The 22,999-nt window shown below is 32.0% G+C and overlaps 3 protein-coding genes across 6 annotated transcripts; 1 reads left to right on the top strand and 2 right to left on the bottom strand.

Moving 5' to 3' along the window:
* Window positions 1–613: 613 nt before the first annotated feature.
* On the bottom strand, window positions 614–2,808 carry PIG-Wa (Phosphatidylinositol glycan anchor biosynthesis class W a). The gene is made up of 2 exons (XM_070107392.1): window positions 1,591–2,808; window positions 614–1,522 (listed from the first exon to the last, which is right to left on the bottom strand). Exons 1-2 carry the CDS (start codon window positions 2,456–2,458, stop codon window positions 843–845), a joined length of 1,548 nt encoding a protein of 515 aa, XP_069963493.1. The 5' UTR covers window positions 2,459–2,808; the 3' UTR covers window positions 614–842.
* Window positions 2,809–3,915: 1,107 nt separating this feature from the next.
* On the bottom strand, window positions 3,916–6,510 carry Eogt (EGF-domain O-GlcNAc transferase). Its single transcript, XM_014237457.3, has 3 exons — window positions 4,829–6,510; window positions 4,542–4,759; window positions 3,916–4,483 (listed from the first exon to the last, which is right to left on the bottom strand). The coding sequence occupies exons 1-3, from the start codon at window positions 5,870–5,872 to the stop codon at window positions 4,078–4,080; spliced, it is 1,668 nt and encodes a 555-aa protein (XP_014092932.2). The 5' UTR covers window positions 5,873–6,510; the 3' UTR covers window positions 3,916–4,077.
* Window positions 6,511–8,024: 1,514 nt separating this feature from the next.
* LOC106619401 (probable phosphorylase b kinase regulatory subunit beta) lies at window positions 8,025–20,522 on the top strand. 4 transcript variants are annotated; one of them, XM_014237474.3, is made up of 17 exons: window positions 8,025–8,182; window positions 8,250–8,410; window positions 9,000–9,418; window positions 9,506–9,635; window positions 9,696–9,847; window positions 9,910–10,082; window positions 10,155–10,530; window positions 10,894–10,920; window positions 14,121–14,156; window positions 15,973–16,077; window positions 17,001–17,430; window positions 17,493–17,635; window positions 17,713–18,180; window positions 18,271–18,419; window positions 18,707–18,976; window positions 19,042–19,117; window positions 19,187–20,522. In XM_014237474.3, exons 1-17 carry the CDS (start codon window positions 8,163–8,165, stop codon window positions 19,379–19,381), a joined length of 3,330 nt encoding a protein of 1,109 aa, XP_014092949.1. In that variant the 5' UTR covers window positions 8,025–8,162; the 3' UTR covers window positions 19,382–20,522. The 4 variants fall into 4 exon arrangements, with proteins under 4 accessions (XP_014092949.1, XP_014092947.1, XP_014092946.1 ...); XM_014237472.3 differs by lacking the exons at window positions 10,894–10,920; window positions 14,121–14,156 and adding an exon at window positions 13,627–13,641; XM_014237471.3 differs by lacking the exon at window positions 14,121–14,156.
* Window positions 20,523–22,999: the final 2,477 nt, after the last annotated feature.

Genomic DNA, 22,999 nt, shown 5'->3' with positions numbered 1-22,999 from the left:
TGTACATATGTATGTATATTTATTATAATTATGAAAAATTCCCAATGGTATTGTACAAACCAAATGTATTTCATCGAAGGTAGCAAGTTATTTGCTCTTATCATTCTATCACTAAATCAATTGGTTGGTATCATTATAATCAATATCATAAATTTTATTGCATTTCTTTCAAAAACCAGCTATGTAATACATGCTTGGGTAGATAATGAACTAATGAAAGTTATATAGAGGGATTACCTAGAGTTTGGCAATCAACTTGTAAACAATAAATACCGTTGCCATAAAGTGCTATATTAAACTAAATAACTTCATGAAGGCAGAGAAAAAAAAACAATTATTATCGACCCAAAAAGCACCAACTGTTCTTCTTTTAATTTAAAATGCATATTTATTTATATATTTCAGTACTGAAGTAATCAAACTTTTATAGTATACAGCTCTTGTGATTATATTTGACATTCCTAGCTAAGCAAAACTGGAGTGAAATGAAAATGTATACCTAAAGCAGCTTCTTAAGGGAGTCCATAAGGGCAACGCAATATGCACATTCAAAAATAAAAATTTACGCAGCTTAGTATTAATTGAACACAGCGTGGTTTACATATGCGAAAGCTTATTGTTTTACAACTTTATTATTATTTAATAGTTTAAATAGAATATTAGCTTTTCAATATTGCTATTTTATGCCACTAAATACAATATATAAAAGGATTTTTTTAAATTGCATATATCAACAGCCACAACTTTGTTCACAGACACATATATTTATACATGTTAATATAACACAATTTTATTTAATATACTGAATGAGTTTTTCTTGTTTGTGCACGATATCTAAATTGTTATGCTAATCGAATATTAAAACGATATAGTAGTTGAACGAATCCGATCGATATCAGCATATACATTATTAATATAAAAATACTCTCGTTATCATTTTTTTCACTTGGCTTTAAAAACATATTTACAAAACCCGTTAGCACGTTAGCTAATAGGAAAAATGTTAGACCGTTTTTATTTACTGCTTCCACCAGCGTGGGTAGTACATTTGTACGCGCAGTTACTGCAGATCCTAGTAATGGCGCGATTGGTGTAGAAGTCTCGTCGGTTGTCTTACTGTCCCTAGTTGACCAACTTATATTTAAAACCAAATGAAATACTATCATAGAAATAAAAATCATAGTTAGCGTTATGGCCAAAATCCATACTATATAGCCCAAATTGCAGGTGACACGCGAAATCGATATAGTAAATATACAGCTAATTACAATCAGCCATAGTCCAATGCTCACTATGCCAAACGCTTTTAATTTATTTAGCAGTATTTTATAGCTCACAAGACCGTCGCTAACTCGAAGCGCTTGACCAATCACAATTGATATCAAATATATAGCAACGAAACCGGGCAGTGAGAAAATTCCTTCACGATTCGCTGATACAAAAGTGTCTCGTGGGATATTTGCGTCCATAACAAATTCGGATATATAAAACTGAAGACAAAATTCGTGTATGATTGCGATTACTGTAATAAACAAATACATTTTTTTTAGTTCATATGTATAGTAAAATTTGCGCTAATGTATTGCTTACCCGCACCGGCGGCTACATGTGCCGAGCCACTCTGCATAAGGCCACTAACTGAGGAACCCAACAACTTAGTGAGCCCCAATGTAAAGAAGGCATTCAAATGTTGTCCATATTCGTGTTCATCTTGATTATAATTTATATGTAATATAATAATAGTACGCGAAAGACCCAAAAAGAGTAACGGCAATACAGTGAACATAACACGTTTAAAGTCTGCAGTTTTCTTTGGTGGTCGCGATACGGCACCCATTGCGAAAACAAATAATCCAATACCAACGTCCATAAGTCCAGCACCATAACGACGTGTTTTTCGAAAATCTTTCGGAAAGCAAGTAAAATCAACTGACAATATACAAAGCGCTGTAAGCAAATTTATAATTGCACGGACTAAGGTCAAAACGTATGATCGGCTGCCACCTAAATTGTACCACTGATTTTGAAGTGTTTCTATTTTATAATTACGATATAATGTCACTGAAACGTAGAGGCAGAAAACCAACAACACATAACCAACATAATCATTGAGCACATTTACAAATAACACTGTGGGTATAACAATTATTACATATTCGATAATAAATTTCCCGACAAAATTGACAGACGTTTTCTTTTCCAACTGTTGGCAGGCAATGCGCGCCATCGCAAAGAAGAATACAACCGGCATAATCGTACATAGAATGAATAATACATTGTAAAATGTTTCCCAATATGGTATTTTATGTTTTCCAGTGAGTTGTTTAATTAATATTGAATCCATATAAATGTCGTTGTGTATCATATTTAAAAATTGTTGTTTCTTCGAACAAAGGCACTGTGGTTCTGGCGCGCCAATAGCGCAGAACTCACTGCCTGCTCTTTCAATGTGTGCCATGTTGTTTAGTGATAATAAACTGTTAGTTTACTTCGATATATTTTCACACAAACAATTTTGATGTTGCTGTAGAATCGTATAACAAACAATTCAGATTAACATATTTTTTTTATGAAAGTTAACGATATTAAACAACAAATTTGCAATAATATAATGACCAGCCCAACAGCTCAAAAGAATCCCATTTCCTAAATGTAAATAAATACAGCTGATGAGCAGTGTGCAACAAACAAATTATATCGCTGATAATACAACACAGTCTGTGGTGATTTTCACAAAATCGTGTACAATTAACTCTGCATGTTATATTCATATGCATTTCTTCAATTTGCTTGCTAGTTGTATTAAATCTTGGGATAAATAATTAATTTTATAATATTGGAATATAATAATTAATTGAAAACTAACCACATACATAAACCAGACATTTTTAAACGTTGCTAACCAATATTAAGATGTAAATATTTATATTACTCTTTTCCAATAAACCAAGTTTAATCCAAATCCTAAAAGTTTATTTTCCCAAACTGCTAATGCTAATATAAGACGAATTTCGTATCTCGCTATAAATTTCCGGCAAACACACCTCACTTTTGTTTGAAAAATTTGGCACTGACGAAGTGTCGTTTAACAACACTGCTCAGGTATTGCCAAACACAAACGATTATTTGCTCGGAAATACCGAGAATTTAAATTAACTGAATTTCGTTTGCATTTAAATTAATGAATTTATATCAATTTTAATTTGCAACAATTGCAGACGTTAGCATTCTTATAGATTTATCTTGTCCTTGTTAACGTGTCTGCTTTTAATTCACTTTTTTATACTCTGAACAGGAAATATTAGGTTTGCCTTGAAACCATATAATATATGACACCATATAACATAAGTATATATGTTTATAAATTATCAGCATAATGAACTTAGTCGATTTAGCGATGTCCGTCTGTCTGTATATGTATTGTAAAAACATAAAATCCGGCTAGACCATCCTTTAAGCCAACACTATATCCATGCGTCATTTGAAAATATTTTGGGAAACTTTGAAAATCCTCAGCTAATATACAAAGCGCTTTTATCAAGTAGATTGTAGCCCGATTTAAGGACAAAGTGAATGGTCGGCGGCCACTTGTAATGTACCAACGTTTTTCTGCCTTGGTTTTATAAATCTTATACAATGCATATAACACGGAATAGAATCGTAGTCTTCAACCGGAAGAAATGCATTTTCATCATTCCATGCTGGAACTAAGTTTTCATCATTATCCCAGGAGCCATGATTTCTGCTTATTTTTTGAGCCCACTTCCTACCTTCGATGATAATTAACTGTTCCACACATATTTATGTCTGGGTTTTCTTACTGCTTACAGAATTTAAATATGTAAACAAAATGTGTAAAAAGCAACTACCGATTTGTAAAAACAAAAATAGTGTTACCCTTTACTACGTATATAATAAATTTAAAAATTTTTTATTATAATAATAAAAAGTCAGATAAAAAGTATAGCTTAAATAAAAGTAAATTACAAAATAATATAAAATATATATTATTTTACGACTTATATTTTATTCAAGATCACATAACTTAACTTTGAAAATACTGCATAAATAAGACTTTTACAGCTCTTCCTTTGACGGCAAAATCTGTTCGGGCTTGTCATTTTTCTGTGTCTGAAATTTCTGGTAATCATTATGTGTATATACTAGATCGGCTGCTTTTGTCACAAGTCGTGTAAATTCTTTAGTATCAAAACGATAATTTGTGAATTTTGCATGAGCGCCACCCTGCGGATGATGACCTTCATCCTGCGGATAGAGTAGTTCTTCACGTTCCCATGTAATATAGTTAACGCCACGCAGGCGCGCCAAGTCTTTATAACAATTAGGGTCTTCACAATTATACAACTCGAAAATTGTAGCCCAATTAGGCAGGAAAAGCAGGTGGGTTAGACCAGCACCATGCATGCCTATAAGTATATCTGTGTTCCGCGTTATAGCCAATTGCTGACTGAAGGAAAGACCCCTGAAAATATATATGCATAATTAGATAATGCCATAATTAATAATGTTAAAAAAAAAACCTTTCAAACGAAATACGTTGCACGTGGTAGCTACTGTTCCCACCGATTTCTTCGAGCAACTGATCCTCATTTAGAACTTGTCTATATTTTGTGCGACGTGATAGGAATGTAATACGTAATTTAGTTTGTGGTCTGGGTGGACGGAAAGGTATTTGTAAACGATGCAAAATGAACTCGGAGAAAGCACGAAATAGACCACTGCCTTGACAACCATGAATCTGAAAATATTTATTCCTGTTATAGTAAAAAAAACAAAGAGTTAAAATCAGAAAATAGCAACAACTCACCAGCGGCGTGTTATAGAACAGACCAAATATCATACGTGGTAATAAAGGCAACACCACATTCCGAAAGCATACACGTTTTCCCTTAAAATCATTTAATGTCCATACAGGATTGTCGGAAAATGCCTTGAATGTCTCAGCAAATGGCGAATCGTAAGGATATGTTTCCCATATCAAAATGCGGGAGTCTGTATGAAACGCTAACGGATGTGATTGATTTACGAAAAGCGACGCGTATAAATTGAAAAAATCGCAGAAATGATGATACATATTATAAGTAGCATCGATTTTCATAATAAATGTGGGCGTATCAACGACTAAATCACACGCACCACTTGCCATTAGTGATGTTGGTAAAACATCGAAATTTCGTAATTCTGGCGCCCAAGACTGTAGTGCACCCATATGGTCCAATTCGGCCTCTAAACGTGTACGATTGAACTGGCAATGTCCTAACAGCTGTTGTGGTTTCAGCACATCCATGTGATAACGGATTAATTCCTTACGTTGCGCTAGGTCGCGAAAGTCAAAGAGCAAATTGCGGCCGCGACAAAAGCGCAGATATTTGCTACATTCTAGCGAGGAGTCGGTTATATAAAGCGGCTCACATATAAGTGACAATTCGTTGATTTGATTTTGTATATAACCAAAATCGGCTTGATTGTAGAATGTATTCACTTGTGCAGTTTTGCTTTGCACCCAACCGTGGTGTTCGCCCGGGCAAGTGGGCGTCTGAAATCGTTTATTCACATCACAGTCAAGTTCATGACCCCAACATGCGGTTAAGGTGTCTAATGTGGGTATCAATTCGTCATTTAAGCTATTCGAGGTGGCGTTACTACTAATTATACGTAGACAATCTTCATTTTTGACACAATATTCACGTACTTGCGGGAATGTATTAAGGTAGCGTATTAAATGAGCTGCTGGTAAATTTGGCAAAGGTATTGGTGTATGCTGCATAGATCCGGGTGAAAACTCGGCATTTACACACGAATACGTGAGTTGACTTAGAAGCTTGAGTATTATAAGATATTTGAGATACATTTTTCACAGCTTGTTTTTTATATAACTTTCCTAATTAAGTACATTCGAAATAAATGCAGCGACTTGTTTGCCACGCCAACTTTTACTATTACTTTAAATTGAACTTGCAGCAAGGCATTGTTTATTTAAAACGGTACACGATCCATACAGGTGAATGTCAATCCGCCAAGGTTACTGTGCACAAAAAGCCGGTTTCCTTGACCAGCTGTTGCATATAACCGATTGCTGCTGTTATGCGTGACTTTACCGCCGGCTGTTCTTTATGCTTTCTCAATAGAATTGCACTGAGTGAAGTTTAATTTTTCACTTTGAAACATCTGCAAGTAAGCAATCTGCTACTAGGCCCTCACCATCGCTCTGCTTAGTTCTTCTTTCTGTGACTGTCAATCAAGCTAAACACTACTGTGTGCATAGAGCATATCCGATTTAGTGGAGCTGACTAACATCACCTTTGACGTGAAAACAGGTTTCTTAAACAATTTGAGTTTATAGTTTTTTTTTATTGCTGCTTGTGATGAATTTTGCTGTCGCTTTATTAGTTAAATTCGTTTAGTTGCTGTATCTTTTTTGTTATTTTCTGTACATGCTCGAAACACAAATGCCTATAATTTGTTGTTACTTCGTTTGTTTACATCGAAAAAGTTGAAAAACTTCGAAAGCGTAAATATAAAGATAAAATCGGCGTTGCCATTGTGAAAATGATTTTTTCGAAGATGAAAAAATCTAACTCAACACTAATTTGAAATAACTTCGTAACCTAAAATTTTCAACCAAAGAAAATAATTTAAAATGTTAAGATATAAAAAATTCATTACCTCTTGCATTAAACGAAAAAAAAGTGAAACAATAAAAGCTTATTTAAAAATGTGTTGTGTTAATTAAAAAAAAATGTTTATTGAGTTGTATCTGACTATAAACTACATATAAGTCCAGTATAATAAATTTTTGACCAATTCTGTTACAGTTCAGAACCTTTGCAACTCTCGCATTGCACAACTTTTCTACTGTCTAGTCCTAGATACTTTTTTTTATTGAAAATAAAACGATTTTTTAAGATGATTTTCAAAAATTTAAGGATTTTTTGATAGCATACGTTTTATTGGACGGAAGTTATTGCGGAATCAAACCAAAAGTATGTATATATGTATATTAATTACTAAAAGAACGTATACTTTATACTCTTAATATCTTTTCATGCTCCTAATATACTCGTAATCTACTTATAATTTAATTTATAAATATTTTTTGCTTACTCTAGTTCTTCAGTCATTCTGTAAGGCGGGTGTCAAATGATAGCAAAGTTTTTTTTGAATTTGCTACTGAAAAATATAAGTTCATCAACTTAAAAACTTGATTAGTCTCTTGAGCTTGATGATAATACTTTTGTAAAATTTGCGTTTCAGTGAAAACCCCACAATCAAAAAAATATCTTTTCACAAAACAATAAAAGGATAAATATTTCATTTAGTTATTATTGAGTTAATAATTTCATTTAGTTATCTTACACTGTCATTTTCCTCGTTATGCTCGAGTGAAATATACATTTCCAATCTACAAGTTATAAGCGATTTAAATTTGATCTTTCAACACTGGATCAGTGATCTCTATAATGCACATACCAAATGTAAACGACCGTACATACTGTTACTGCCTGAAGAAGTTGTAATGTTTTAAATTGTTTTGTTTTTGTATTTGAATGTTTTTATCCTACATTATGGTCAATGAGCTTCTGGAGCGAAATTTATGCGAGGGTATGAAGATAATATCAGGAATACTAATGCTAAGTTTAAAAGGTTAGTGGGAAAAACATCTAAAATATTATTCAAAATTGATTTTTAGTCTTTAGTTTGCAACGATTTACGTTCCATATTACAAAATTTGGTATAGGTTTCAATATTCATCAGCACAATACCAGATGTGCTTTTCATTATATAACTAGCATAAAATAAAATAAAAAACATTTCCATTGAATTTATTGTTTACATATTCATCCCCTTTACCGTTAGACGATATTTTTACCACACAGCAATTTTTCAGCTCAGCTAAAATTTTCACAATATTCAACGATTAGCGTCATTTCAAAATAAATAAATATTCGATTCAATACGACAACACGCGGAATTCCGCACATCAGCTGGTTGTCACTGATATGTCAAGTTTGACTTTTATTATTAAAAGCAAGGGTATTTTTTGTAATTTACAAGCAAATTTTTCGCGATTGTTTTCATTACTATTTAAGTACTATCAAAGTAAAATAAAGTGTATTAAAACATAAAAACACGCAGATAAAATGCGTGAACTACCAAAAACGTACGTTTAGCACAAATCTTTTGAAGAAAAAATATATTATATTGGAGCAATATATTATTTCTTGCAGACTCAGCATTACGGTGCCCACACCTGGTAGTACAGTGCCATCAGGAGCACCATCCTCCACTGGAAGACAGGCTAGCCTTGAAGACATACATTTAGATCAGTTCCTCAAAACATCTAACTATGAAGATACAGTGAAACAATTAGACATATACTATGGCATTGGTAAGTAATTGATTTAAGTTTGAACAAACAAATCAATTGAATGCGCTTTTGATTGTTAATTACTTAAGTTATATAATTTCTTAGACAATTTGTCGCATAGCGATCGCTGCATATAAGTTCACACTAGCATGCAGCGCTGATTGTCAATTAGCTATTTTTATACAATTGTTGGATGCAATTTACACCGCTCCCCCATCCGTCTCTTAAGACTTGTTGATTTGTTTACATGTAGCAGCTTGATCACATATCCATACATATGTACATACATGTGCATATAAATCCATATGTATGTATGTGCAGTTGATAGGCCGGTGCTTGTTTATGTATTACTGCTGCTTAATCTTGCAAAGTATTCGTGTTGTATTTTTTTGTTTACACTTATATTTGTTGTTAAACGCCGGCTTTAAATTTATAGTACAACGCGTTAATTATACTAAGCCAACGACCTTTCGTAGGCGTGTGTTTGAATGCGCCAGCTGCAAGTGTTTACTGGAGCATCTGTTTACATGCAAACAATATATGATATTGGTTTTTCTAACTAAAGTGGTACAGTATTGCAATTATTTAAAATATTATTTACTCTTCACAGTCAAACGACAATTATTGCGCTTCCAAAGTCCCATAACTGGTCTATTTCCGGTTATGAGTACGGATCATGAAGTGGGCTCAGTACGTGATAGTGTTTACTGCGCAGCAGCTGTGTGGAGTTTATATCAAGCATATCGTCGTATTGATGATGACCGCGGCAAGTCCTATGAATTGGGTCAATCGACTGTGAAGTGCATGCGCGGCATTCTAGAATGTTGGGTGAAACAGGCACGTCGTGTGGAAGTTTTCAAACAGCGTCAATCCAATCAATATGCTTTGCATAGTAAATTTCATTTGCATACAGGTGAAGAAATTTACGCCGATGATGCCTACAATCATTTGCAAATCGATTTGGTATCTTTGTATATAATATTTTTGGTGCAAATGATCACATCGGGTTTGCAAATTATCTACACGCAGGTGAGTGAAATAGCAATTAGTAGTGAAAAATTAGTAAAAGTAAAAATATCTGCTAAAAACTGTACTTTTTTCATCTTTATTCTACAGGATGAAGTTGCTTTTGTGCAGAATTTGGTTTATTATGTTGAACGCTCCTATCGCACACCCGATTTTGGCATGTGGGAGCGTGGTTCCAAGTACAATAATGGCACACCAGAAATACATGCTTCATCTATTGGTAATTAATATGCTGCTAAACAAAAAAAAAACAGAAAAAAAAAATTTTTGAATTTTTTAGGCATGGCTAAGTCCGCTTTGGAAGCTATTAACGGTTGTAATCTGTTTGGCGAGAAGGGCGCTTCGTGGAGCGTAGTTTATGTGGACATTGATGCGCACAATCGTAATCGCAGTATTTTTGAGACAATGCTGCCAAGAGAATCCAGCTCTAAGGTATCTACATAATTGTAGTATATAAATTTTCAATACTAAAATCTTTTTTGTCTACATTACAGGGTGTTGACTCTTCACTGCTATTGACATTATCATTTCCCGCCTTTGCATCGCACGAGGAACGCTTAGTGGAGCAAACCAAGCATAATGTCATTACGCGTTTGCGTGGCAAGCGTGGCTTCAAGCGTTTCAGTCGTGATGGTTTTCTTAGCAAACTTGAAGAAAAAGATAGACGGTTCGAAAACGCTTTGTTTGCTAACAAAAACATTAAATAATTTTTTTATAATTATGTTTTTGTTTTTTTCAGTTACTATCACAACGGCGAACTGAAAGATTTCGAAGGTCACGAATGTGAATGGCCACTGTTTTATATTGAAATGATCATTGATGGCGTCTTCAAGAGCAACTCGGAGCAAATCGAAGAATATCAAAATGAATTGCGCAATTGCTTGCATACCGATGTCAATGGTGATCCAGTGGTCACTATGTATTATGCGCCAGATGGTGAGGGTTCCTATGTGCGCTCGCCCTCGCAAACGCTTTTCCTTTGGGGACAATCAATGTTTATTATTGCGCAGCTACTAACCGCTGGTCTACTACACATCAATGAATTAGATCCAATACGTCGTTATCTGCCGAGCTACAATCGCCCACGACGCGGTGGTCGTTACTCAGCATTTCAGGTATGTTTTTTTAGTTCTAACTTGACATAGGCTTCATTAACACTTACCCGAATTATTACAATTGCTAGGTTACGCTTTTTATAGATATACATACATAGTTGTTAAACAATTTTATTAATGAAAATATTAATTAATGAAAATAATTCGTTTAAAAGCAGAAATATTACTGACCAATATTTGATTGAATTTAACCAACATTCAAACAAAAAAATTTGAAACTATTTAATACGTATATATATATTTAATAATACAATTGGCTGTTCTATATATTTTTTATATGTTTTTGTGATATTCCTTACAAATCCTTTACAATATCCTAAATAACATGTAAATTGGTTACATAATACACGTACATAATGGCAGGGAAAAGCCACCGATGACAAACATGCCGTAAGTCGAAATCTTGTACATGGAAAAAAGTCTAGTTTTCTAACTTTTTTTTTTTAATTTTGTAAAAAGTAGTAGCCATACACTGCACACTGTATTATTTTGAATCAACCACATTGTGCTCGTATTGATTTACATATAATTACCTATAATAATGTACGAATGTAAAATCACAGTTTTTCCTCCTGCTTACTCTACGACAATGCACTTTTGTATAAAATAGTTTTTGTTGCATTAGCACTTATTTCACGTCTTTTGATAATTAATTTTTAAACCCACATTACCGTTATATTCTGTTGCAACACGCTTGACAATTGTGCCTAGCTTTTGCATACTCAAGTCAGAATTGTAATGCGCGTGCTTGTGTTAAGGGGTTATATCCAGCTGCAGGACAGAAAAACGCTTTTTTTTTTTGTTATTTTTTTCTTTTACTGAAAAGAATTTTATTTATGTACAATTACAGATTTTAATATACTGCAATAATCGGCGATTCATTTTGACAAATTTTGCATTCCCTGAATTCCGTAAACGATTTCCAGTAGGACCTCCGAAAAAAGCTATCTATGGTTGAGCAAGATTTTCCTGCTTAAAATTATTTCAAATCCAAAACCAAAAAAAAAATTATATTTACTATAGATGAATACAGCTAAAAAGCGAAGAACTAGTCAAAAATTTGATTTTTGAAAAAATTACGGCTTCCAAAAAAAGTTGTTTTTTTATTAAAAATTGACACTTTAGAGTGGCTTAAAAAAATCGAAATTACATATTGACAAAAATTGTATGATTTCAATCATTACCTGACAAATATATCTAAGAAGTTCGTGTGAAAATTTCAAGCTTATCGGACCAGCCATTTCCGAGAGATATTCCTCACATACGCTGAACAGTGTTTCGCGCAAAAGCCATTTAAAGTTTTGTGATTACACCACACATAAGCTAAAAAATGTTTACAAATACGCTCTTAACTCCGAAACCTTTTGCCGACTCAACTTCAAATTTTCGAATAAAATTTTCAAATATATATAAATACGATATACAAAAACTGAATTCGATGTTTTGAAATTTTTTTTTGAAATTCCCATGTGGCTATAACCCCTTAAGCATGTTTGCTGCTTTAACGGTATAGAAATATTTCCAAAATTTTTTTAAACATTTTTATTAAGAAGCCTTGAGTATGATATATGATTAGTGTTTTGTGAAAGAAAATTGTGTACTCGAAATTCTGCGCTGGCGGCACTGCTAGCTTTATATTTCTTCAGTCAGTTTCTTCTTTTTTTTTCTTTTTTTCAACAAAACTTTTGGTATTAATTTTTAGTAAATAGATTTGGAAATATGCTTACATACATACGTATATGTCTCACGGTTGCAAATAATGCTTTGAAAAGACATAAAATAAACTTTTATTTTAGTTTATAATCCTGAAATTCTTAATTGAAAATATTTTTCAAATTCCTAATCTCAAATACCGGACACAAAAATTAAAAATACAATTTTAATCATTAATAAAAAATTACAAGTTTATTTCTAAATAGCAGAATGTAAATTAAATTAAAAAATGTTAATCCCAAGCTTATATTTAAAAATTTAATAGTTCGTGTTTTAAATTTAAAATTATTTCGCGCTTGCGTACTTTGTGTTCAACCATTTTTTTTATCTTTGAAAAGAAAAGCTTAATTATAAAAAAATATCAACATAGTTAAGCACTTTTTGTATTATTTATTCTGAACTATAGTTTTTCAATTAGAAATATGTAAATCTTTCTTTTTTATCGCTTCATTTCCGCTTTTGATGTGAAAAATTATTTTTTGTATTTAAAAAAATATTTTAATCTGATTTTGGGATTAAAAATTAAGTTTTCAATTTTTAATTCCGATTTCGGACTAAAGAATAAAGTTAAAAATTTTTATTTCCAAGTTTTGGACTAAAGAATTATATTTTCAATTTTTAATTTCGATTTTGAGATTTTTTTAATTAAAAAATTCGCAACCCTGATGCTTATACATATAAATATACATTATATATGTACATACATGCTGTTTACAAAAATGAGTTTAATCTGCCATAATCTTCTAAATTTTTTAATATTTACAAATCTATCTATAATATTATTTTAATAAAGTTTTAAATGTATTTTTGCAAACAAAAAATCTTCAAACACTAGTTATGTCTAATAACGATAATATGTATTTGGCCCATGTTGGCATGTCTTTTCAATCAAAAGTCGTTCACTTTTGCAATTGTCTTCATTGTTAATAATTATATGCATATATCTGTATGTAAGCAGCATTTGCGCAATTTTTTTAAAATAAATATTTCGTATTTAGCATAGGTCTCTGCTTCCTGAACAACTTATACACACACGCACATACACATAAAAAAGTATGTTTGTCCCCTCTTTGTACAAATATTTTTATTCTTGGTGCTATTGTGACACGTCTCTGCCGAAATTGTGTAAATTAACAAAAGCAAAAACAAAAACAACTAAATTGTACAGCTTTTGTGCTCTCTCTACTAATTTTACACACTTGGCGACAGAAAACAAAACTTATTACAAAAACAAAAAAAAAAAACTTAAAATACTTTTACAAACAGACAACAAAATTTTATACTCTACTACCTTTTCCTAGCGCATTTTAGTTTAAATCTACTTACATATAATTTTCTATCTACAAAACTATGTTTTTTTTTTACTTTCTCATCCCCACTTAGGCCAAACCGGGCACTGTAAGTAACAAAAACAGAGCAAAAGAAAAAAAAAAACAAATCGAAAAATAAAATCCAAAAAGTTTTCCTTGGATCCTTGCGTGGCTTACTTTTGTTTGTATATGTTTTGTTCAAAAAGTTTTGTGGTTTATTTTTTAGTTAACAAAGTTGCAATATTAATAACACTGCCTTTTAATAAATCATTTTATTTGCGTTTCTTTTTTTTAGAAATGCAATACATACAAACATGTACTGACAGCGAACATCACATACCTGTACATACACACATACATACATATACCTACATTGTAGTTAAAAAAATTGTAATTTCTGAAAATTTCGCAGCGACTTAGCTGCGAAATATAAACTAACTTTCTTATAAATTTATTTACTAGCATTTTAGTATTAACACCAGCGTTTTTATTTGTAACTAACTTTAGTGTTGAAAAACCACTATTTAATAACTTACTAACCTATAAAAATAATTCGTATGTGACTAGACACCGCGTGTACCCTTAATACTGGATGTCAAAGAGGTAATGTTGCTACACATTTACATAAATTCTTTGCATTTACTCACTGTACTTAATAAATACTTAACGCACTTTAGTATTTTTTTTTGGATTATTTCTATGCAATCGTTCTAAACCTGCGTTGTAATGTTCAAAAACGTACCATTGTTGTTATTATACTTCCTTCCCTATTTGAAGTCAATAAGCTGACATAAATTTTAATGATTTTGTATATTTTTTTTTAACATTAGAGCGATTTATTGGTAATAATCCGGTTTTCAAAAAATTCCAAAAATTGAAAAATTTTGAAGTTATAAATTTAGGGTAGGATTTATACTATAAATTAAAAAAATTTTAGATTATTAATTCGGGGTATAATTAATAAATTTGAAAAAATTTTAGGTTATAATTTCCGGGTATGATTTATAAAGAAAATATAAAATTTTTCGAAAATTGGCAAAATATAATATAAAATAGTTCCGGTTTTCTAAACAAAAAAAAAATTAAAAATTGAGGTTATAAATTTAGGGTACGACTCATAAATTAAAAAAAAATTTTAGGTTATAATATGATTGGGTTCTCCAAAAAAAAAATGAGATTATACATTCAAGGTATGATTTATAAAGAAAATATAAAATAGATCGGAGTTTCTAACAAAAAAAAATAAGTTTTAAAACAATTGAGATTATGAATTCAGGGCATCATTTATAAAGATAGTATAAAATACATAGATCATCATATATATATAGGTTATAAATTCAGGTTATGATTCATAAATTAAAAAAAAAGTTAGATTCAAATATAATCGCGTATTCCAAAAAAAAAAAATTTAAAAAAAAATTGAGATTCAAGGTAAGATTTATAAAGATGGTAAAAATTAGGTCGTCTTTTCAAAAAAAAAAAAAAATTTTTTTTTGAGGTCATAAATTCAGTGTATGATTCATAAATTTCCAAAAAAATTTTAGGTTGTATTATATATTAAATGATCGGATTTTCCAAAAAAAAATAAATAAATAAAATTGGAGAAAAAATGTCCAGGGTATGATTTATAAAGATAATAATTTCCAAAAAATTTTAAAAATAAGTTTGAGGTTATAAATTTAGGATATGATTTATAAAGAAAATATGAAATTGAGAAGAACTTTAGATTTGAATGTTTTTTTTTTTAGATTTTCATATGCCAAAACGCCACACTGCCAAAAAATTTAAAATTTTTTCAAATATTCGAAAACTTCTTTCGACGCGATACGAAATGCTTTAAGCATTAAGCTAACCTCAAATGTATAGTTATAGATTGTAGATTGGAAACAAAGCTGCTAGACATCTCAGTTGGTTTAAGACAGTTCCGTTAATAACACGCTTTTTCCGGGTACGCTGACTTTAGTTTGTTGTTTAAAAAAAAATATTTATTGACTTTAATTCCCTTTCGAATTGATTTGGAAACGAAATAAGCATGTTTTGCATAATAATTAAAATTCGAAATGTATAAATAAACACCATTTAATAACTTTCGATATTAAATAACCTAATTATTTTGTTTGTGTGTTTTCTCTACTTGCATGTCGTTAATGCACAAATGTTTGATCATTTTTTATATTCTGATATTTCAAATAATTTATTCCTTAACTAAACATTTTTTATGTCAACTTCGTTGCTGCGTAGTTGTGTCATTACTACTGAACTTACAACAATTATAACTGTAATTGCATTTAACAGTAAATTTTGCATACGTTTTTTCTTTTCAATTTAATTCGAGTTCAATTTGAGCACAGTTTCATAGAAATTAAGATTTTTTTCTTATTAAATTATAATTTCTTCTTTCACCGTTGCCAATCTCCAGGGCACCGCCACCGATTTGGTTGTGCAGATTGTCTTAATTGCGGAATCGCAACGCTTGCAAGCAATGATGGCAACTTATGGCATACAAACGCAAACACCGCATGAGGTAAGTTTTCGAAATTCGAAATAATATATAAATTAAAGTTTAAATTTGTCGATGTTCCTTTTTGAGTCTCCAATATGTTTGATTTCAACTTTTTATACCCTTAATAGTGTGTAGTAAGTTTGCCACGAATTTTGTAACACCCAGATAGAACTGAACAGAGTGAAATTTTTCGTACGTTCTTTTCTCCCCAAAAAAGTTGCTCATTTGTCGGAATTGTCGTCATCGGACCACTATAGCATATAGCTGCCATGCAAACGAATCAATCAAAATCAAGTCCTTGTATGAAAAACTTTTTGATTTGACGAGATATTGCCACCAAAGTTTACATGGATAATTGGCTATAACAACCCTACAACATCCGAGGATATTGTTCAGATTGGACAACTATAGCATATAGCTGCCATACAAACTGAACGATCGAAATTAAGTTCTTGTATGGAAAACTTTTTTATTTGATGAGATATCTTCACGAAATTTGTCATCGATTATTGTCCAAGGCAATGTTAAAATCCCCGCACATATTGTTAAGATCGGACCACTATAGCATATAGCTGTCATACAAACTAATTGCTCAAAATCAAGTTCTTGTATGAAAAACCTTTTTATTTGAAAAATTGTTTTCACGAATTTATGCATAGATATATGTCCAAGCCAATGTTGAAATCTCCGAACATATTATTAAGATTGAACCACTATAGCATATAGCTGCTATGCAAACTGTCTCTGCTCTTTTCATACTCCTTTACGATATAAGAGAGGCACACATGAAGGATACAATAGCTATGATGCAGCCGAGATGAACGTTTCATATTGTTTATTTTTTGTTCTTGTTTTCTAAAGATTTCTAACCTTACATATGTTAAATGATTTTTATTGATTTTTAGTTTTGCATTATCAATTTAAATATCTTTGTCTCCGCTCAGGTTGAACCCGTGCAAATTTGGTCTTCCACCGAATTGATTAAAGTGTATCAACATTTGGGTGTAAACAATAAAGTTGGCCTAACCGGTCGTCCGGGCCGACCAGTCGGCTCCTTAGGCACGAGCAAAGTGTATCGCATCTGCGGCATGACTGTACTTTGTTATCCACTCATTTTTGAGGTGTCCGATTTCTATTTGTATCGTGACATGGCGCTACTGATTGACGATATTAAAACCGAGTTACAATTCGTCGGCAAATACTGGCGTCTCTCTGGACGTCCGACAGTGTGTCTGCTGATACGCGAGGAGCATATGCGTGATCCGCAATTCAAAGAAATGCTCAACTTGTTGGCTATGCTAAAGAAGGGCTACTGCGATGGCATGAAGGTGCGCATCGGACGTCTGCAGAATTTGATAAGCAGCTCATGCATTGGTGAGTGGTTATAATCCAAAATTTTTCGAACAATATTTAAATACTGTTATTTTTTATTGCAGAACATCTTGACTTTATGAACCAAAGCAATTTGCCGGACAATGAAAACGCTTTTGTGCAAATCAATCATGAGTACATTGGCTATCAGTCGTTGACCGACGTGCCGAAGGCGCTGTCCTATGTTGAGCAGAAAATTTCGCTAGATGTGAGTAATTCTAACTGTCTACATAAAAATTTTTATTTACGAAAATTTATTTCATAATTTTTTTCGTACTTCTCCAGCACTTTAAAAACAGACCCACACATGAAATCATTGACAGCATGCGCAGTACTGAGTCCATTTATTGTCTCTGTCAATTGTGGGGCATTTTATTGGAGCGTGAGGGCCCCAATTTCGAAGTCAATGGCCTGAGCGTCAATCAAGCGCTCACACAACTCTATCATCGTGCCGGTTCGTTGCGTTACTGGCGCGCGGTGCGTTACTGTTCCTCTCTCCTCCATCACATAGTCGATTCAATCAGTCCGTTCATCACCACGGTGCTGGTCAATGGCAAGGAGTTGACTGTTGGTGTCATAGGGCAAAAGGAGACGAACTTCGATAAACCGATGACACCGGCGGAGATACAGAATGTCATGTACACGACAGTGCAGCCATACAATGTGATACAGGCGGTGTTGCAGCAAGAGGTTGTACTGTATTGTGGACGTTTGATTGCCACAAACCCATCCATGTTTAGGGGCATATTGAAGGTGAGCATTGTTGCACGGTTATTGTTGTTGTTGAACTTTATGTATTATATTTGCATTTCATTGTATTATTATTATTTTAACATTTTTTAGATACGCGTCGGTTGGGTTTTGGAAGCTATGCGTCTTTACTTGCAGATGTCTGGCCAGGAATCGATTGATTTGGAAAACCTTTCTCCCTATCAAGTGCGTATACTCTTGCAAAAGGTGTTGACTGTTAGCGAATGGGCTGTAGAGGAAAAGTAAGTGTAATGATAAGGATCTCTAACAGTTCTAACATCCATATAAACTCAAGATCAAATTTGACCCGAACAGCTCTACCGTACATAAACTATGCGCGCGGAAGCTGATTTCATGAAATATTGTTTCCTAGATTGGTAAAACCTTTTTTATGTTCGTTTGAAATGTCAGCTTACACTTATAGCCCAGTCCGGGTCAAATTTGATCTTGTGTGTATATATAATTATGTTTTCAAAAATGCTCAGTGACACATTTAAATTACTAATTTCCAAAATAAATCACATTTCAGACTCACCACCTTGCAACGCCGCCAATTGGAGGGTTGCCTCTGCCGCGTACCAAAACATTTCTACAATAAAATCTGGGAAATTCTGCAACGCACACAAGGTATTACCACACAAGGTCATCTGTTGCCCACCGTACCAACACTTGTGAATATGAGTCGTGGTGAGATCACTTTCTCATTGTTGGTGGAAGAGACTTTAATGTGTATAGACTGTCCGGAAAGGCGTCAAATCACTGTAGAACTCTTATGCATCATCGCCACAATATTGAATCGGTGTGTAAATTACAAAGTATGTGTGATAGTAACAAATATTTACCGTTATTTTCCTAACACCACAGCAATCCCGAGTTGCATTTCAAGCAAGCGCTTGATATTGATGACATAATCAGCGAGGCGTTCGGCATGTATTGCAAGGTATTTTTGCACCCAACTCTATACAATTTTACAATAATATTAATAAAAAAATTGCATTTTCTTTTGCAGGACAACAACATCGAGCGTCAGAATGACAACAACATGCAAGCTTTCTATGCACTCATTTATACCGAAACCACCGGCTATTTGGCGCGCGCCGCTGTCAACAAAGTGCTGCAAGGTGGCGCTTTATCTACACTCGATGAGAATGGCTTCTCGAATGGCACGGATCATTTGCATGATGAGACGTGTCATGTTTCTTAAAGCAATAACAACAAAGCAAAATCGTAGTTGGATTTCCCCACGCTTGCCAAAGTTATGAACAATCTTTAATCGCAATAAGTATACATTAATCTGCATATTTACAATTATTTATATATATATATACATACGTAAGTGTATATGGTATATGCTTATTTAGCACATTTAGTCCATATTAGTTTTGAAATCGTGAATTAACCCAACTTGCGCGACAATTTTGCAACCCCAAACACTTGTTGCGTATAGCTCAACTGGTTTCTAATTCAACTCGTTAGCAAATCTCTCGTTAATTGTGCTCTCTTCGTATATGAGTTTAGTAAGAGTAATGCCTTTTTCTTCTAGTAATTATTAAATTATACAAAACTCTTTGTTAAACAAAAACTTTGAGATTATGTGTAATTGACTTGATACGTTTAGTATTTGCGGAACGTTTCTTAAGATTCGAATTTGTTCCAAAAATTGTTTTAAACGCAAATGTTTTTTTAGTTTATTTAACACGTGCCTTTTTTTCGAACGCACCCAGCTCAAATATACTTGTTACTTACGCATATTGCACAATATTAATTACCAATATTTTCCAAATGTGTTTACGAAATAAAATGTAATATTTTAACTGAATTACTTGAAACGAATACCCATTATTCATAGTTAAAAAAGAGCAATGTAACTGCAGGCGCATGTCTTGTAGATAGCTGTCTTAAGTGGTTACACGGGTTTCATGGCTTCAAAAGAAAAATTTTTTTCCAATTTATTTGTTTTTTCTCCCTTCAATACCTAGTTAATGGTCTTAGTTCAAATACGTATTTTTTTCTTTTTTATTTTTGATGATCCTGTCAGAAATTTCGCTGTCAACGCCTAAACAGCTTTTTTCCGAGGAACTGCCGGAAATGACGTTGTAATGACAGAGTTTTGAATATTTTCCTTTAAAAATTTCACAAAATCTTTCTCAAATATGTATCTTCGCAATAATAAAAAGTTTGCATAAAATATTTCATTTTTTATATGAAAAAAAAAATTATGGAAAACAGGGCGTTTTTTGCCTGACGAAACCCATGTAACCCCTTGAGAGAATGACACTATTTTCTAAGGTTTTTAAAAATTTGTAACTGATTTGTTAAATTAAAATTTTATTTATTAATTCTTATTTATTTCTTTTATTTACTTTTATCAATTTGTTTATTTTTATTAATTTATTTATTTGAATTAGTTTTTTATTTGTCTACTTAATATATTTATTTTTAATAATTTATTTATTTATATTTTTAATAATTTATTTATTTAGATTTTTAATAATTTATTTATTATACTTGTTTTTTTATTTTTTTTAGTTTATTTTTTTGTATAAGCATATATCCCTTACTCTATTAAAACTATTTTTTCATTAAGATTTCTCAAATTTTGAAATTACAGTTTTTTTGAAGTACAAACATGATTTTCTCTACACTTTTATACATGTGTATATACCATATTCTATTTAATAGTAATTATTTTAAAAAACCTTTTTTTCATATTTTTGATTAATTTGTTTCATTTTGCCATTACCTAGTTGATTTTTTCCAAATTTAGAACAATAAGTTGCAACTACGGTTTTAGTAATATTCGGAGTTTTGTTCCGAATGGTGCTCAATTCGTTCTATTTCGACAGTTACCTATTTGTATCTCTTCCGTTAAAATTAACTTTAAAACAGCTTTTATGCGTCTATATGAGTTTTGACTTTTCGGTAGCGTAAATACCATTTATCAGGGTTGCAAATAATGCATTAAAAAAATAATTGATTTAGCATTTGAATTAATTTTTTTATATTTTTTTTATCCCGTATTTGGCTTCCACATACCGTATTAAATATTTTTTTTGAATTTTCAATCCCAACTATCGGTTTTTAAAATAAAAAGAAAAGTTTTAAAATCAAGAGTATACTTGTAATTAAGTATTAAAAAAGAAATTGTTCTGGTATTAAAATTTTTTCAAGTGCCTACCTTATGTTCTACTATTTTAAACTAGAACTCGCACAGAGCCATCATCTTCAATACTCTAGAGCACTGGTCGGTAAACTTACACATTTAAATTAAAAAATTTAATTTTCAAATTTTAATCCCACACATCTTGGTTTAAAAATTAGATACATATGTATTTACCAACATCGAGATTAAAACATGAAAATTAAATTTTTTAATTGAAAATTTCACAAGCCTGTCTTATATATTATGGTATATATTTTTTTATGGCATAAAATTCTCTTCATCATTCACTTAGCTATTTTAACCCACTACACTGAAATTTTTTGACTGTACACCTTTTTCGAAAATATGAAAAAACTTGTTGTTCTTTATTGAAGAGTCTTAAGTTCATAAGATTATTTAACCAATATATCTCAATATTTTGGAAAATTCAAAAATATTAAGCACACTTTCTTTTGTTAGGATTTTCTGTAAGATTTATCTGGCTTTCATCTTTTTCCCAACAAAAAATGAGGTTTAGTACTTCATTTGGCTAGTTGACACAGCTAAACACACTTGTTCTTATGTTATTAAGTCACAACATAGACAGATGTATTTACATACATATGTAGAAAAAATATTTCTTTTATGGAAAAATTAAAAAAAAAACGAATTTAGTTAAAGGCCCAACTTTCATTAGTCTTAACATATGTTATATTGTTTGCTTCTCAACACTTATTAGCTAATACTTTTCTAAGAAGATCTTTCTGACATATTTCTTCGCCGTTTCATTCTATACCTACTAGATATACTCTCATAAAAAGCTATGTTTGTCGGCTTTCTCGACTAAAACTTTTGTGAAAAGTTTAAATCTGTATTTTGCTCGATCTAGTTAGCAATGATTTCCTCTTTTGAGGGCAAGTAAATGGTTTTCCAAATATTCTTCTGCTTTTTAGTCGGCATTTTACCGCGATCCGCTACCATAATCGCATTACAATTCAGCTAAATTTTCTATCATCGACTATTATTTTTATACCTAGACCACTGCTTCATATATCATCTGATCATTTATTTATTATATATATATGTAGTATTATATATACATCGAAGACCCTATAACATACATATACATATAAATAAATGATCAGCGTGAGTAGCTGAGTTGATTTAGACATGTCCGTTTGTTGTTGTTGTTGTTGTAGCGGCAGAATTCTGCCGAGTTGACAGTCCTTGGGCGGAATAAATCCGGGTCAGTTCCGGTTACGTAGACCCGACTGTCGTGGGAACGGTCTGTCTTTCTATCTGTCCGTTTTTATATCCGCAAATCAGTCCCTTTGGTTTTGAGATATGGTTCTGAAATTTTGCAAACGTCCTACTCTCAACAAAAAACTGCTCATTTGGCGGAATCACCGGATATCGACAACTATAGTATATAGCTGTCATACAAACTCACCGATCAAAATCAAGTTCTTGTATGAAAATTTTTTTATTTGACAAGAAATCTTCACGAAATTTGGCATGGATTATTGCCTAAGGTAACTCTATAATCTCCAAAGAAATTGTTCAGATCGCACGACTATAACATATAGCTGCCATACAAACTGATCGTTCAAAATCAAGTTAAATATATTTGTATACTCTCTTATGCTATTAAAAAAACGCACCTGTGAAGGGTATTTATTA

This window comes from Bactrocera oleae, chromosome 3 (genome assembly GCF_042242935.1).
Source record: "Bactrocera oleae isolate idBacOlea1 chromosome 3, idBacOlea1, whole genome shotgun sequence".
NCBI lineage: Eukaryota > Metazoa > Arthropoda > Insecta > Diptera > Tephritidae > Bactrocera > Bactrocera oleae.
Note: the sequence above shows the minus strand (reverse complement) of the source record. Positions and strands in the feature narration are given on the sequence as shown.

Excerpts from the sequence above, each read along its gene's own strand:
- Eogt (XM_014237457.3), bottom strand. The coding sequence starts at position 5,872 with ATGTATCTCAAATATCTTATAATACTCAAGCTTCTAAGTCAACTCACG. Across the intron at positions 4,760-4,828 it reads TGTTCTATAACACGCCGCTG|ATTCATGGTTGTCAAGGCAG; the intron begins GTGAGTTGTTGC and ends AAATATTTTCAG. Across the intron at positions 4,484-4,541 it reads CAACGTATTTCGTTTGAAAG|GGGTCTTTCCTTCAGTCAGC; the intron begins GTTTTTTTTTTA and ends ATATATTTTCAG.
- PIG-Wa (XM_070107392.1), bottom strand. The coding sequence starts at position 2,458 with ATGGCACACATTGAAAGAGCAGGCAGTGAGTTCTGCGCTATTGGCGCG. Across the intron at positions 1,523-1,590 it reads ACATGTAGCCGCCGGTGCGG|TAATCGCAATCATACACGAA; the intron begins GTAAGCAATACA and ends TGTTTATTACAG.
- LOC106619401 (XM_014237474.3), top strand. The coding sequence starts at position 8,163 with ATGCGTGAACTACCAAAAAC. Across the intron at positions 16,078-17,000 it reads AAACGCAAACACCGCATGAG|GTTGAACCCGTGCAAATTTG; the intron begins GTAAGTTTTCGA and ends GTCTCCGCTCAG. Across the intron at positions 17,431-17,492 it reads GATAAGCAGCTCATGCATTG|AACATCTTGACTTTATGAAC; the intron begins GTGAGTGGTTAT and ends TTTTTATTGCAG.